We start from the raw sequence: 14,131 nt of genomic DNA, 5'->3' as shown, positions 1-14,131 counted from the left end.
AACACTACTTCTTCTCTCCATTTCTATCAACATTATTCCCTGAGGTTGACACCACCCACATAATGCTCACACACTCAAGCCAAGTTTCTGCTGGCCTCCTTCACTTTTCTCACATCTTCCATATTCAGAGCCTCAACCATAGAGTTCCACCTGTCTGCTTCCCCCTGCATGTTCCACCTGTTGTTCTCCTCACAATGTTCTGGTCTTCTCACTGAAATGGACAGAGACCAATCAAACCCACCGACCTCATGTTTATTCATCAGATGTATCCATCTCTCAGTCCATTTGAAAGCCTGCCAAACAGCCTCTCCCTTTAAAGATCTGAGATTCCTGCTCTTTCTGATCTGCTCTTCAGCTCAGAAAGCGCTCACCTAGCTACCTGCCCCTGGTTCCATTCACACTGACGGCAAATCCTCCACGTCCTAAATCAAGCTGCTTCTCCAGCCGTTCCTTCAGTATTGGAGTCACTATTCCAGCTTCTCACCATGGTGTTTCTCAACACATTATCCTCGTCATGAGTCACTTGTCTTCAGCAGTTTTTCTCTGTTGCCGCTCAGATGTGAAAGACCTTTGTTATTCACAGTCACCTCTATCTTCTCAGCAAGGTTTTGGGGGTCCGCTGTTCCCTGGAGGATCATTCAAATAGTTGTGTGTGTTTGCATATGTGTCCTGCCTCTCTGCTCTCCACCCGTTAAGAGGCCAGTGTTGATCAGTGGCTGTCCAGGCCTTTCAGAGCCACTGACACGCCGGCAGCACAATGATGATGTCACACATTCTCCTGCTGGGCACCCTGGGGCTCCTTGTTCAGGGTGAGACTCTCTTCTGAAAACTTGGCTTCAGGATGCAACCAGCTTTACCACAATCATCTTCTGCTGTGATGGACAAACACTGAGACCAGCAGCATTCACCTTCTTCCATCTGTTCTCCATGTTAAAGAAATCCTCCTCTTCTGTTTTCATATTCATCATCTTTCTCCAAGCTGTATTTGTCTCAATAACCCTTCTGCTCTTTTGGATATTTTCCAGATTCATCAGGAGAAAAAACTCTGACTCAGTCTCCTGGATCTCAGTCTGTTAGTCCAGGACAGACTGTCTCTATCAGATGTAAAGCCAGTTCAAGTGTTGGTAGCAACCTCCACTGGTACCTTCAGAAACCTGGAGAAGCTCCTAAACTCCTGATTAAATATGCCACAAACCTTCAGTCTGGAGTTTCAAGTCGTTTTAGTGGAAGTGGATCTGGGACTGACTTCACTCTGACCATCAGTGGAGTCCAGGCTGAAGATTCAGGAGTTTACTACTGTCAGCATGATAACGGCTACCCATTCACACAGTGAAACAACGTCGTACAAAAACCTCCCTCAGCTGGAGAGGAACTGATCTGACTCAACAGCTGTACAGACAGTAAAGTACGATGGAGAATTTGTCAAAAAGGCACAGTCAGAGCAGATGTTCTGATTTTTTTTTTTTTAATAATTTCAAGACCAAGTGTAAGACATTGCTCCCTCTTTTACTGTTTTTTTTTTTTTTTTTTTTTTTTTTTTTCACATTTTAAATTGGGCAGTGTATAATAAACTATTTCAATTTCAATTAAAGAGAAAAGTGATTCTGCTGTTGTGATCACACTAGGGATGTAAACAATTAATCGATTAATTATCGAATTAAGAATTTACTCGATTAAATTAAATTGATTTCAGTTAACTGATCATTATGTGGTCCATTTGAAGGGGGTAGTGGTGCCCTGCCAGTCAACGCAAGGGTGCCTTTGTACTGAAAAGTGACGCTGGATGTACTGGGACGCTCACAAGAGAACAAGGCAAACATGATGCAGTCAAAACGGAGTGTAGTGTGGGACCATTTTAATTTGATGAATGATGACAAAGATGCCAAATGCACAATATGTGGTTGTACTATGAAGACCCCATGTTTTCCACTTTTCCAGGGTTTTATTTTTACTGCTGATCTCCCTGCAAGATGTATTTGTGGTTTTGAGTCTGTTAAATAAAGTTTCACTGCTCCTCTCTCTTGCCTTTATCCCGGAGTTCTTTGTTTAGCCAATCAGAAGAGAGAATCAGCACCCCTCCACTGATTGTCTGACTGTTTTCTGAGTGATATATGGTCGGGTCAATCACAGGCAAGTAACTGTAAGTAAGTAAGTAAGTAAGTAAGTACACTTTATTAATCCCACCAGGGGAAATTCCAACATTCCTACATTGCTCAACAGAGCTCAATGGTGCTCACCGGTAAACGGGAATTATCATCTTATATAGATGTATATTATGTATGATTGTCATGGCTACTGCTGAGCGACATGTTGTACCACATTGAGCCCGACTCCATAGTTTCTTTGTGAAACCGGCATTGTATTGTGTCAGGTTGATAAAACAGTCGGCGCTGAAATGAGCCAAACATAAGAGCAAATTTGGACTAAAATCCTGTGAGACCCAGGAAAAAATAACCATCAGCCACTGGTCTGTAATGTGTGTTTCTTTTGGAAGAGTGTGCAGTGAAACACGGGTCTCCTTGCATCCGTCTGTGGTGCAACAACTTTTCGATATGTGGCTAACTTGTTAGCTTGTTACCTGGGGACCGGAGGCGGGCCGGCTAGTTTAAGTGGGCGGAGTCGTCTTATGTGTGACATCACAAAAAGGAGGAAGTGCTTTTCGCTCGTCTTAAAGGGAGAGTTTCAAAGAACGGGCTGTGTGCATTCCTTCATTTATCACAGGTTTAATGCATGGGACAGTATTTATGTGGCCCCAAGACCTTCCCTTACACGAAAAAACAACGAAAATTGCATTTTTCATGCCACGGGACCTTCGAAGTGCAGCAACCCCACAACTTTGCTGAATTACCACCTAAATAACAGACATTCATTCGTGCTGCACGGAGCGAGTGGATCAGCTTCACAGCCTACATTCACTGTAGTGTTTATTATTATTATTTTGTTATTGGGACGGAGGGTATGTGAGGAAAAATTGCCTCTTATTAATGAATCAATAATCGATCGATAAGATGAATCAACTATCGATTAATGAATTAATCAATAATTTGTTTCCCTAGTTCACACGTCTCCCTCTGAACATCACGCACCGTATGGCAGGTCAACTGTTGCCTCCATTTGAAAACAGCATTTTTGTCCTCACTAGGATCCTGTAGGAATGATCACTGCATCTCTCCAAACAGCTGATTGGTCAGCTGATTGGCTGAGCCTTTACCTGTTTGGATCAGAAAGCCTGGACAAAAACAAGCCACAGCAGGTTAGTTCTGTGACATCAGTTACCATGGCAACCCAGCTGGGCTTGAGGTGAGCCTCGTCCGTGACCCTGTTAAACCAGGTTGAAGCTACAAGTTAGCTCGCTCAATCACTGATCCTGCTCCGTGACTCAGGACCCAGTTCTGTTCATATTTGACCTTTTCATGCCGACCTCCAACCTGCTGAGAGTCGACTTCCCAACCAGCGCCACCATGTGGCTTGTTCCTGCTCAGGACGACATGATCTCCAAAGCCCCCAGCACATTATTTACAGGTTAGAGGGCCCTCCCTCGACCCAGGGCCACACACACACACACACACACACACACACGCATACACACACACATTCAGCCTCAGGTCAAGAAGCTGAACAACACTCTGTCCATGAGGATTTTTCCAGGCACAGCAGAACTCTCTGATCTTAAGGAGACTATGAGACCCTGGAATTAGCTCAATATTCATGTCACATTCATCCAGTTATATTCCATCAATTTAAGCTTTATTCACTGTGTTGAAAATCTTATTACGATCTAATTGACCAGCTCGCAGTAGAGCCGCTGATCCTCTACATTGAAAGGAGCCTACTGAGGTGGTTCAGGGATCTAGTCAGGACGCCTCCTGGTGGAGGTGTTCTGGGCACGACCACCTAGGAAGAGGCCCCAGGGCAGACCCAGGACACGCTGGGAGGAGATTATGTATCCCGGCTGGCCTGGGAACACCTTGGGATCCCCCAGGAGGAGCTGGTGAACGTGGCCCTGGAAAAGGTTGTTTGGGCTGACCTCCTCAGCTCGCTGCCACCACAACCCGGCTCTGGAAAAGAGGCCAAAAATGAATGGATGAATGAAGTTTAGTCTGATGATTCTAAAGATGTTTTCAAAATGTTTTTTCTGTTTTATTGACTCTGAGATACATGAACATTACCTTACAAGTTTAACAAGATCCTGCAAAAATCAAATTAATGAGGGTTACAGTTTGATAGTTTAGCTGATTGTTCCATCAGCTGGTCAGTTTTGGTGGCTGAGACTGAGGAGAGTTTGTTGTTTTCAAAGTGAGAGAGCCGTGTCTCTCTACAGTCAGAGGTTTTTGTACGGCGGCTCAATGAGTTTGTATCACTGTGGTACACTTTTGGTGGAGGAACCAGACTGGATGTTGGAAGTAAGTTTAATTATTTCATGTTCTTACCAATCCATTAGAAAAATATTCATTTTTTCATATTATTTGCACTTCATGAAACAAACTGCCATACTTGACTTTCCGTGTTAATATCTGATTTTAAGCGAACAGTGATCTCTAAGTAGTGAAATCAGAGGAGACTTTGAAAAACTGAATCCAAATGATCGATCAAATTTCTTTAATTGAGTTAATTTAAGTTATTTTCAATGAAGTTCATTAGAACGAAAAGAGAAAGCATTTATTCCAGATTATTTCTTTAAAGTGGCATCTTGAGGGCTTGTAGTTGTTGCTTTCTCTGACAAAGTGAGAGAGCCGTGTCTCTCTGCAGTCAGAGGTTTTTGTACGGCGGCTCAATGAGTTTGTATCACTGTGGTTGACTTTTGGTGGAGGAACCAGACTGGATGTTGGAAGTAAGTTTCTGCACAAATATTAAATATCATGTAATGTGTTACTGCTGCTGGGTTACTTTTATTCTTCTGTGTGAGTGTTAGTGGTTGGTTTTAACATATATTTTGTTCATTTCCATCACTTATAGCCACTGTTTTTTCTTGCCTGTTTTTCTCCTTAACCACTTAGTTTGACTCAGTACTTCTTTAGACTTTTCATCATAAATTGTGAAAAATGTTTAAAACTGACCAGGTTGAAAGTTAGAAAAGTTGAATGCAAAGCTTTGGTTCCTTCAGACAGTTTGACCATATTGATTTTATTTTAGTAATTTTACATGACATGTGAAGCTGAATGAAAACTAATTTGAACAGAGTGGGGATCAAGATTATAATCTGGCAATGTAGCCAAATTTCTCATTCTTAATTTCATCTCATATCTTTTTTTCACATGTGGGATGAAAATAGTTTGATACTTTACTTTGTGTGTTTGCTGGTTGGAATCAGTTTTGATGAACAGAATTGTGTGGCCGTGACATCTTTTTGGCTGAAAATGCTCAACAAAAGTTTATCTCAGTAATAGATGCTCTCGTTCAGATTTCTTTAAAACATCCACTATTTTAGTGTGCATTCAGTTTGACTTTTTACAAAATACAATTTGTGCTGATATAATTGTAAATTTTTTTAAACTGTGAAATTTCAAGTTTGTTTCTGTTCCTTAAATTATTGAAGAAACATGGCATGAGGGATGAGTGGTAAATCATCTTTATTTTTATCTGTTATGTGTATTGATGTATTTGTGTTCATATGAGGACTCTTTCTGTGCTGATGTGCATGAGAGGCTTCTTAAAGGGAAGTGAAACAGGGTGTGAGTGAGTGACTGCTGGAGCATAAAAACCATCTGACAGAAAGTCCTTAAAGGGGAAAATGGACTCTCACACAGTAAAGGTGTCCAACCGCCCGCTGACTGACTGCCAGCTGCTTATTTCCCGCCCTCTAAGCTGATTGGTGTCTCCTAGGTGACGCCCCTCCCACCCTGACGGTGCTGCCCCCCTCCAGAGAGGAGCTGCAGCAGGGGAGGGCCACGCTCATGTGCCTGGCCAACAAGGGCTTCCCCTCAGACTGGAGGCTGGCCTGGAAGGTGGACGGCAGCAGCAGCAGCAGCAGCAGCTGGGAGCAGAGCAGGAGCCCCGGGGTGCTGGAGAAGGACGGCCTCTACAGCTGGAGCAGCACCCTGAGGCTCACTGCAGACCAGTGGAGGAAGCTGGGCTCTGTCACCTGTGAGGCCACCCAGGGCTCCCAGGCTCTGCAGGCCGAGACACTGAGGAGAGACCAGTGTCCCCAGTAACTGACCTGACTCACTGGGACTTCTGCTACTGGTTTCACTCTGCAGCTGCTCTCACTCTGCACTCTGCCTCATGTCTCTCTCTCTCTCTCTCTCTCTCTCTCTCTCTCTCTCTCTCTCTCATTAAATCTTTAAATAATCATTTGGTTTTCTTGCTGTAATGCAGTTACTCTATATATGTTAAAATAATAATAAAAAAATCTTTTTAACAAATAAGTTGTGTCCTTTTTCCTGATAAACACTGATATTAAAGCACGGGGATGGAGGAGTGGATTTTAGGTTCAGCTGGCACACATACTGTAAGATTTCAAAATGTAAATGAGGGTGTCAAACTTCAGGAAAGCTTCATTTAATTCAGAACAGTGGTGTAGTCTAGTTTATTCTAGTGGGTATACGCGCGCACGCGCGCGCACACACACACATACGCGCATACACACATGCGCGCTTTCTGAAACGTTAACGTTAGCTCCAGCTGTAAGTGTCCCCCGAGGCGGCACCATACAACTTCACTGCTTCAGTATTTTACGTGGGGTTCACGTCACGCCTGACGGAAGCCCCTATGGTCAAAAAGAGCCCGCTTCGTAACACAGAGAAGGCGACTTTATGAACGGATAAGTGAACGTTATGTCAAAAAAAAAAAAATAATAAAAATATACTGATACGCATCTCTGCGCATTTTGAAGTGGTTATACGGAAATTCGGGAACTTTTCTAGTGGGTATATGGTGTATACCTGCGTATCACGTAGACTACACCACTGATTCAGAATAATGCTTCCCAGGCATAGTAGTGATTAGGCCAAGCATCTTTCATATGCTTTGTTACTGCCTTTATTACTGGAGAAAACCTGCTCTCATATAGTGTCATTCTCATTATTCACGATTATAAAAATAATTAAAAAAAACAATAGGGCCCTCTTCTAGAGAGGCGAGGGCCCTAAAAATCATATCATCAGCATATGGGAATGAGTGCTAGTATGTTTGAACAACAACCTAAATTTAAAGGAATGTCACTATTAATAATAATAATAATAAAAAAAAAAAAATTACTTAAATTCCGAATATTGTAAAAAAGTCTCATAATATATCTAATGTCAGGGTTTTGTATTTTGGACTTTGGTTTTGGACTTAAGTTGAACTTGGTCTCTTGAGTTTCCCTGGACTTTATTTTTGGACTTTGTGGACCTGAGTGTTCTTGGTCTGGTGTGTTTCCTCTGGACTCTGTGTCTGTGGACTTTGTTCTCTGAGTTCTGTTCATGCTGTGTTCTCCTTGTTCCAGTGTTTTCACCTGTGTCTTGTTACTCGGTCTTGTTTGCCCCTCCCAGTTCCCACACCTGTTACTTCCAAGTGTATTTAAGTCCTGTTGTACTTCTTTTCTTTGTCCATATATTGTGTTTGTTCCCATGTGTGTATTTCTAGTGCTCCTTGAGTTCCTCAAGTTTCTTAAACTCTAGTTTCAGTTAATACTTTTTTTTTTCGTCACCGCTACCTGCTCCTGCATTTGGGTTACTGGCATTCTTCATGCCTCCACTCATGTGACATCTTCAACTATCATACTAAAGAATATTTGTCATTAAATATTTAAAATTCTTTCCACTCTCAATTTGACTCTGGACTTAGACTCACTCGAGATCCTTATAAATACTGATCCTTTTTTCAAACTGTGTTTATCTTTATAATACTTAGGGGAGGAGGGGTTATAGTGTATATTATATGCATATGATTAAGTGCAATGTTGTCATATAGAACATACAATTACTTTTTCTGATGACTTTCTCTGCAGTGAAACCTCTGCTGTCTCTGCAGCTGTTGAGTCAGATCAGTTCCTCTCCAGCTGAGGGAGGTTTTTGTACGACGTTGTTTCACTGTGTGAACGGTGTGCTGTGATGCTGCTGACAGTAGTAAACTCCTGAATCTTCAGCCTGGACTCCACTGATGGTCAGAGTGAAGTCAGTCCCAGATCCACTTCCACTAAAACGACTAGAAACTCCAGACTGAAGGGTTGTAGCAGAATATATCAGGAGTTTAGGAGCTTCTCCAGGTTTCTGAAGGTACCAGGCTAGATAGTTACTAACACCTGAACTGGCTTTACATCTGATAGAGACAGTCTGTCCTGGACTAACAGACTGAGATCCAGGAGAGTGAGTCAGAGTGATTTCTCCTGATGAATCTGGAAAATATCCAAAAGAGCAGAAGGGTTATTGAGACAAATACAGCTTGGAGAAAGATGATGAATATGAAAACAGAAGAGGAGGATTTCTTGAACATGGAGAACAGATGGAAGAAGGTGAATGCTGCTGGTCTCAGTGTTTCTCCATCACAGCAGAAGATGATTGTGGTAAAGCTGGTTGCATCCTGAAGCCAAGTTTTCAGAAGAGAGTCTCACCCTGAACAAGGAGCCCCAGGGTGCCCAGCAGGAGAATGTGTGACATCATCATTGTGCTGCCGGCGTGTCAGTGGCTCTGAAAGGCCTGGACAGCCACTGATCAACACTGGCCTCTTAACGGGTGGAGAGCAGAGAGGCAGGACACATATGCAAACACACACACACACACACACACACACACACACACACGCACACACAGAAAAACACATAGTCAGTGAAGTGCAGCTGTCCACATCATGTCATGGTGTTTCCACTTCGATGCTCAGAGCATTGACTAAATTATCATCATGTACATGGGATTGTGAGATTATTATGCTGACCATGTGAATGAATTTAATTTTACTTATACTTGTGTTTGTGAATGCTGGTTAAAGATAGTGTTGCAAAGGGGTGGAAAGTTTCCGAAAATTCCCGTGGGAATTTTCACTCTGGAATATTGGAAATTTTCAGAAGATTTTTGCTGTCACTTTTTTTTCAATTTTTCCGAAAATTCCCAGGAAAATTCGGATCAGGAATTTTGGGAATTTTCGTTTTTTTTTTTCTTGTCATCAATTTGAATGAGGTTTTTAAAAAGTTTCCATGGAAATTTAAGCTTTTAAGAAATTATGAAATTAAGAAATTTCGTTTTTGTTGTTAACTTAAGGTGAATGAGGCAAAAATAAACAATAATCAATAAAATGAATGTCAACATCAATATCACCATTTTGGAAATGGAAACCCTAATCTCCTGAACTCACGACTCACCTCTAACCCAAAGGCCACAATGCCAGCATACTGTAAAATCATCATCCCCATACCCAAGTGTGTGAAATAAAACTTAAATATAAAACTTAAATATAAACAGTTAACTTTGCATTTTGGTGGAAACAAATATGTTGCATGATTCAATGCAAATTCAACTGTCCAACATGATTCACATTTGCAAATAATTTCGAGCACATCTGATCATCATCAATCAGTAGCCTATACTCCACTAGGCTACAGCACTTCCACTGAGACAGACGATCATCACATCAGCATCAGGATTCAATTTCCTGCATTTCTATGCATTTTAATGGGTAGTTTGAACCACTTCATATGCACACCTTAACAATAGTACTGCACACAGTCCTATGCCTGAATTAATAGCCTACACCTCTTACTAACGCTGTATAACTGCTGGTCGTTGCACACGGGTGATACCATTAATATCTTAATGTAGGATATTTACATAAAACGCCCCGATGGATCAGGTTAATTTCATTTGAACAACAGATTTCCTGAGCATTTATATGGGCTATGCAAATTTCAGTCCACATGATAAAAATGAATCCACGGACCACCAAAGTAACATTTGACTGTTTAATTAAATCAACTTAAAATTACTCTGGTTGGAGGGGGTGAGCTCCAGTAGGGCGCTCATGCACGAGCACATACACTGTCACGCATGCAGCACGCGAACGTGGATATGATGTAAATCATACCGTCCTCCTTCTGCTGCAAAATTGTGTAATGCGCGCAGCCGGAACCAAGCAGGCACCGCTCCCCCAAAATTTCACAATGTTTCCAGCCAGGGGAGCTCATGTCACCACCAGGGGAGCTGTGCTCCCCTTTGCTCCCCCTTATTTCGCACACTGGTTATGCCAATATTCACGACAGTTTGACTCAGCGAGGGAAAATTCCCTGGAAATTCATTATAATGTAACATGTTTGCATGCATATCTGCTTATAACAAACCAAAATGTTTATTATGTATACATGTATATGACCGGGTGAATGCAGTGAATATAAATTCCCCAAAATTCCCCCAGAATTCCCGTTTATTCCCGTTAATTCCCATTAATTTCCGAAAATTCCCATGGAAATTTTCCAACTTTGAAAATTCCGGGAATTTTGCAACACTAGTTAAAGATCAACTTTTATTCATGTATTCATTTATTTTATTTCTTCTTTTAATTTTAAATCCCTATGTGTTGTCTCTATTTACTTTTCTGTAGTTTTAATGTACTGTCACTGCACTGCACCAACGCTGTTAGAGGAGCTTGTGACAAAGTGGGTGAGATCTGTCCTGCACTCACCATTTGTCACTGAGAGTTGCATCTGACACATTACACCATATTACTTTATACATGTGTTCATTTTGCTATAAATTGCTCATAACATTGCAGCACTCACTACCCCAGGTTTGTTTGTGTTGGCATTATGTTATAATTTACATCAAAGCACATTAGTAGATTAAAGCAAACACACCACCTTAAGTTAGTTTCAGTTACCTTTATTATTGTTGTAGGGTTACACATAGCTTCATTGGTTGTTCCTTTGTTCAGACCCACCATGCAGGATTGGTGTTGGGAGGGCGCCGCCCAGCATTTCCTGACTTTTATGGAGTTTGTGATGTCATGACTGACATCATTGGGCCAAAACATGTAGAGGGTTTTTCATTTTAGTTGCAATGTTTCTTTCTGTTTGTTTGACATGTTGTGATGTCATGTATGATGCATACTTATCTGGTATGAAGCCATTTAGTTTTGTAAATGAGCTTGTGTATATTTCTATGAAGGATCGTTGATGTCTTTGAGACTTGGTATTGAGAGTTTACCTTCGAGTGATTTGGTGCTGGCTGTGGTAGCCTAGGTGAGAATTAGTCTCCCTAGAAATTCAGAGGAGCTCCAGTCTCTCAAGAAGAAGGAGGTGAGGCTGTGCTGCCGTGAGCATGTGTCTTTTTGTCCGTTTGGCCATGAGTTTATTTCCAAGTTCATTTCTTTGAGTTTGTTGTTTTGTCTGGGTTAATTTATGTCATGGAGAGCACTGTAAATAAAACTTCACCTTTGCCCCTTCAAGATGTCTGCTGAGTCTGTCTGCCTACCACCTTCCTTGACACTCAAGTCAGACTACTTTACAGAGCTAAATAAATAAGTCTCAACTGAGTTTTTAGACTTTGATTCATCTGAAAATGAGGCACTGATCCTTGTTGCCACAAGAAATTCTTGTTGTACAGCTTTTAAAAATATGCCACAATCCTAGGAAGAGGTCTACTAGAGCAGGACCAGCAAGTTTAGTAGAATTATAGAATAAAGCCGGATATCATTGGCATAAAAGATGTAACATAAGTTTGATGTTCAGTTTTAACTCTAGTATAATTGGTTTTTTCTTATGTTTCTGGAAAAGGCTCAAACACAGACTTGAATAAAACCCTCTTGACATGTCTCCCTTCCAGGTCACAGAGAAACCACATCTGGCCTGAGCAGGTGATTGCCTAATTTCATCGCCTTGGGAGGCGTCCTAACAAGATCCCACTGTGGCCACAGTCACAAAAACAAAATCTTATCTTACAGAGTGGACCTTTACTTATTTTGTGTTCTTTCCCCACCTTTTCCCAGTTTTCTTTGGCATTTCTGCTTTCCTGGACAGGGACAGTAGAGACTGGCAAGAAAGACAGAGGAGAGAGACATGCAGCATAGGGTCTGAGCCAGAATCAAACCAGACCACTGCAATAACAATATTAAGTACGTGCTCTACCAGGTGATCCACAGGGACGCCCCACAAGGGGGAGCTATGGGAGGAAAGGTCCTTTTTTGTTGTGAATTTGTGATTGTGTGTGTGTCTGTGTGTGTGTGTGTGTGTGTGAGTGTGTGTGTGTGTGAGTGTGTGTGAGTGTGTGAGTGTGTGTGTGTGTGTGTGTGTGTGTGTGTGTGTGTGTCCTCAGTGAACTGTATCAGTCCCTGCAGTAGCTTCCAGCTGCAGCAGTCACTTCAGTTTCTGTTCAGTCTGACTGAGGGAGGTTTTTGTACGACGCTTTTTCACTGTGTGAACACATACTGACTGTTGATAGAGTGGACACTCTGACAGTAGTAAACTGCTGCATCTTGTTGAAGAAAATCACAGTAGTCCAATCTAGGAGTTTGCTGTAATGGTGTGAGTTTATTAAAGTGTACCGGCACACTGGTGAACTGACCGACACAGAGGGTATCTGGTACGGTGAGCTGACCAAGAGCAATGTCAGGGGGAGACCTTTATACAGTGAGTACAGACAGTATGTAAATAGGTAGAGAACAAAAGGTGAGGGAAGGTATTGTTAAGACAGTGATCAAGGTACTGTAAGGCAGTGATCAGGTAGGGTGCGGTTCCAAATGGGAACAAAGACATGGTAAGTGTTCATGTGCATGCCTAAGGATTGAATGCCGGGCCCATCCTGTCGTCTGGGCCCGTCAATTAGCTGAATCAATCAGACTTCCTGAATCAATCAGGAAGTCTGAGCCACCTGAAATGTGTATTTTGCTTCCACAATTCACACTTTTTTTTTTTTTTTTTTTTTTTTTTTTTTTTGTTGGAAAACATGAGGGTTACATCCATTTCTGATACAAAGACAAAACAATACCATAAGCATAACAGAGACTTAAAGAAGAAATTTGCTTCGACAAAATCAATCTCAATTTTGGACAAAAATCTGAAGTTTCTTCTTCTTCTATTTGAGGGACAGATTGACTTGTAGAGGAGGACTCAATCTTAGTAGTTGATTTAGTTGCAAAAGAGTTCCAAATGCTCTTGAGACAGTTGATTAGAAGACTACTGACAATCAGGATTCCAAAACCAAATATCACAATATCAAAGATTAAATAACCCAAGGCCCCTAATTTTCTTTGACCCAGTCAAACAAACTAGTGGTGGAAGGGTTATGTAACGTCTTCGGAGTATTTGACATATGATTACTTATAGCACAATTGTGTAGAGTTGTCATCTTTATGGCGGTCATTTCCGGCGTGAGCATGGATATGCCCTTTGGAGTAGAATTTGGAAAATCTTCAGCTGCATGAGAAAGGTCTCATTTAGTCCAAGGATGCCATGACTCCGTAGCTTGGAATGGGAGCCCAAAAATCTTGTCCATGGTGTTTGTGCGTGTGTATATAAGTCTCTTTTGACAAGGCGAACCTCGGGTGGCCCTGTAAAGACTTTCATGGCTGGTATCACGTGGTCCAGGCCACATATTCCGGACCATCCTTCTGGCAAATATTCATAAGCCTTCATTCCAACCATACAGTACACACCTTTTGGTAGTGATATTGAACAATGATTGATCATTGTGACAAAGTGATTTTTATCATCAGTTGGATTGGATGATGAATATGGTCTTAGTGAAACAGATGGTACTTCTGATGAAGAGTATGTCGAGTCATTTGGATGTTCCCAAGTGGATGTCTCCTTTCCTTCAATGGATCATTTTAATGTCTTTGGAACCCTTGTGAGGGTGAGAGGGGTAAGGGTGTTGCAGGACTAACAGTCCGCATAAAGTTGACTGCGGTATTGTTGTTTTGTTTGTGGTGGATTAAAACAGGCACATTTTCTTTTGTGATAAACTGAAAGATCCTGTTTGTAGTATCTGTTCTGCTCCCCTGATGGCTGTGGGGAGCGTGGTGGACCTCTTCTTCTGGGACTCCGGTGCCTGCGCTGCTCCTCCATTCCTCCTCCGACTGTTTGTGAGCTGGGGAATGTTGGGCTTCTGCTTCTGGGACTCCGGTGCCTGTGCTGCTCCCCTGTTCCTCCGACGACTGCCTGTGAGCTGGAGAATGTTGTGCTTCTACTTCTGGGACTCCGGTGCTTGAAATGCTCTCCAGGGGAGGA

General features: G+C 42.0%; 3 gene segments (V, D, J or C); 2 read left to right on the top strand and 1 right to left on the bottom strand.

Moving 5' to 3' along the window:
• Window positions 1-757: 757 nt before the first annotated feature.
• On the top strand, window positions 758-1,333 carry LOC115368029 (immunoglobulin kappa variable 6D-21-like). The segment is given in 2 exon segments: window positions 758-809; window positions 1,026-1,333. Coding segments are annotated over 2 exon segments (360 nt in total).
• Window positions 1,334-4,801: 3,468 nt separating this feature from the next.
• On the top strand, window positions 4,802-6,209 carry LOC115368030 (Ig kappa-b4 chain C region-like). The segment is given in 2 exon segments: window positions 4,802-4,831; window positions 5,824-6,209. A coding segment is annotated over 1 exon segment (258 nt).
• Window positions 6,210-8,009: 1,800 nt separating this feature from the next.
• Window positions 8,010-8,585, bottom strand: LOC115368028 (immunoglobulin kappa variable 1-27-like). The segment is given in 2 exon segments: window positions 8,010-8,317; window positions 8,534-8,585. Coding segments are annotated over 2 exon segments (360 nt in total).
• Between the last annotated feature and the right edge of the window lie 5,546 nt (window positions 8,586-14,131).

Source organism: Myripristis murdjan, chromosome 11, assembly GCF_902150065.1.
Source record: "Myripristis murdjan chromosome 11, fMyrMur1.1, whole genome shotgun sequence".
Classification (NCBI taxonomy): Eukaryota; Metazoa; Chordata; class Actinopteri; order Holocentriformes; family Holocentridae; genus Myripristis; species Myripristis murdjan.
This window is presented reverse-complemented; position numbering and strand designations above follow the sequence as displayed.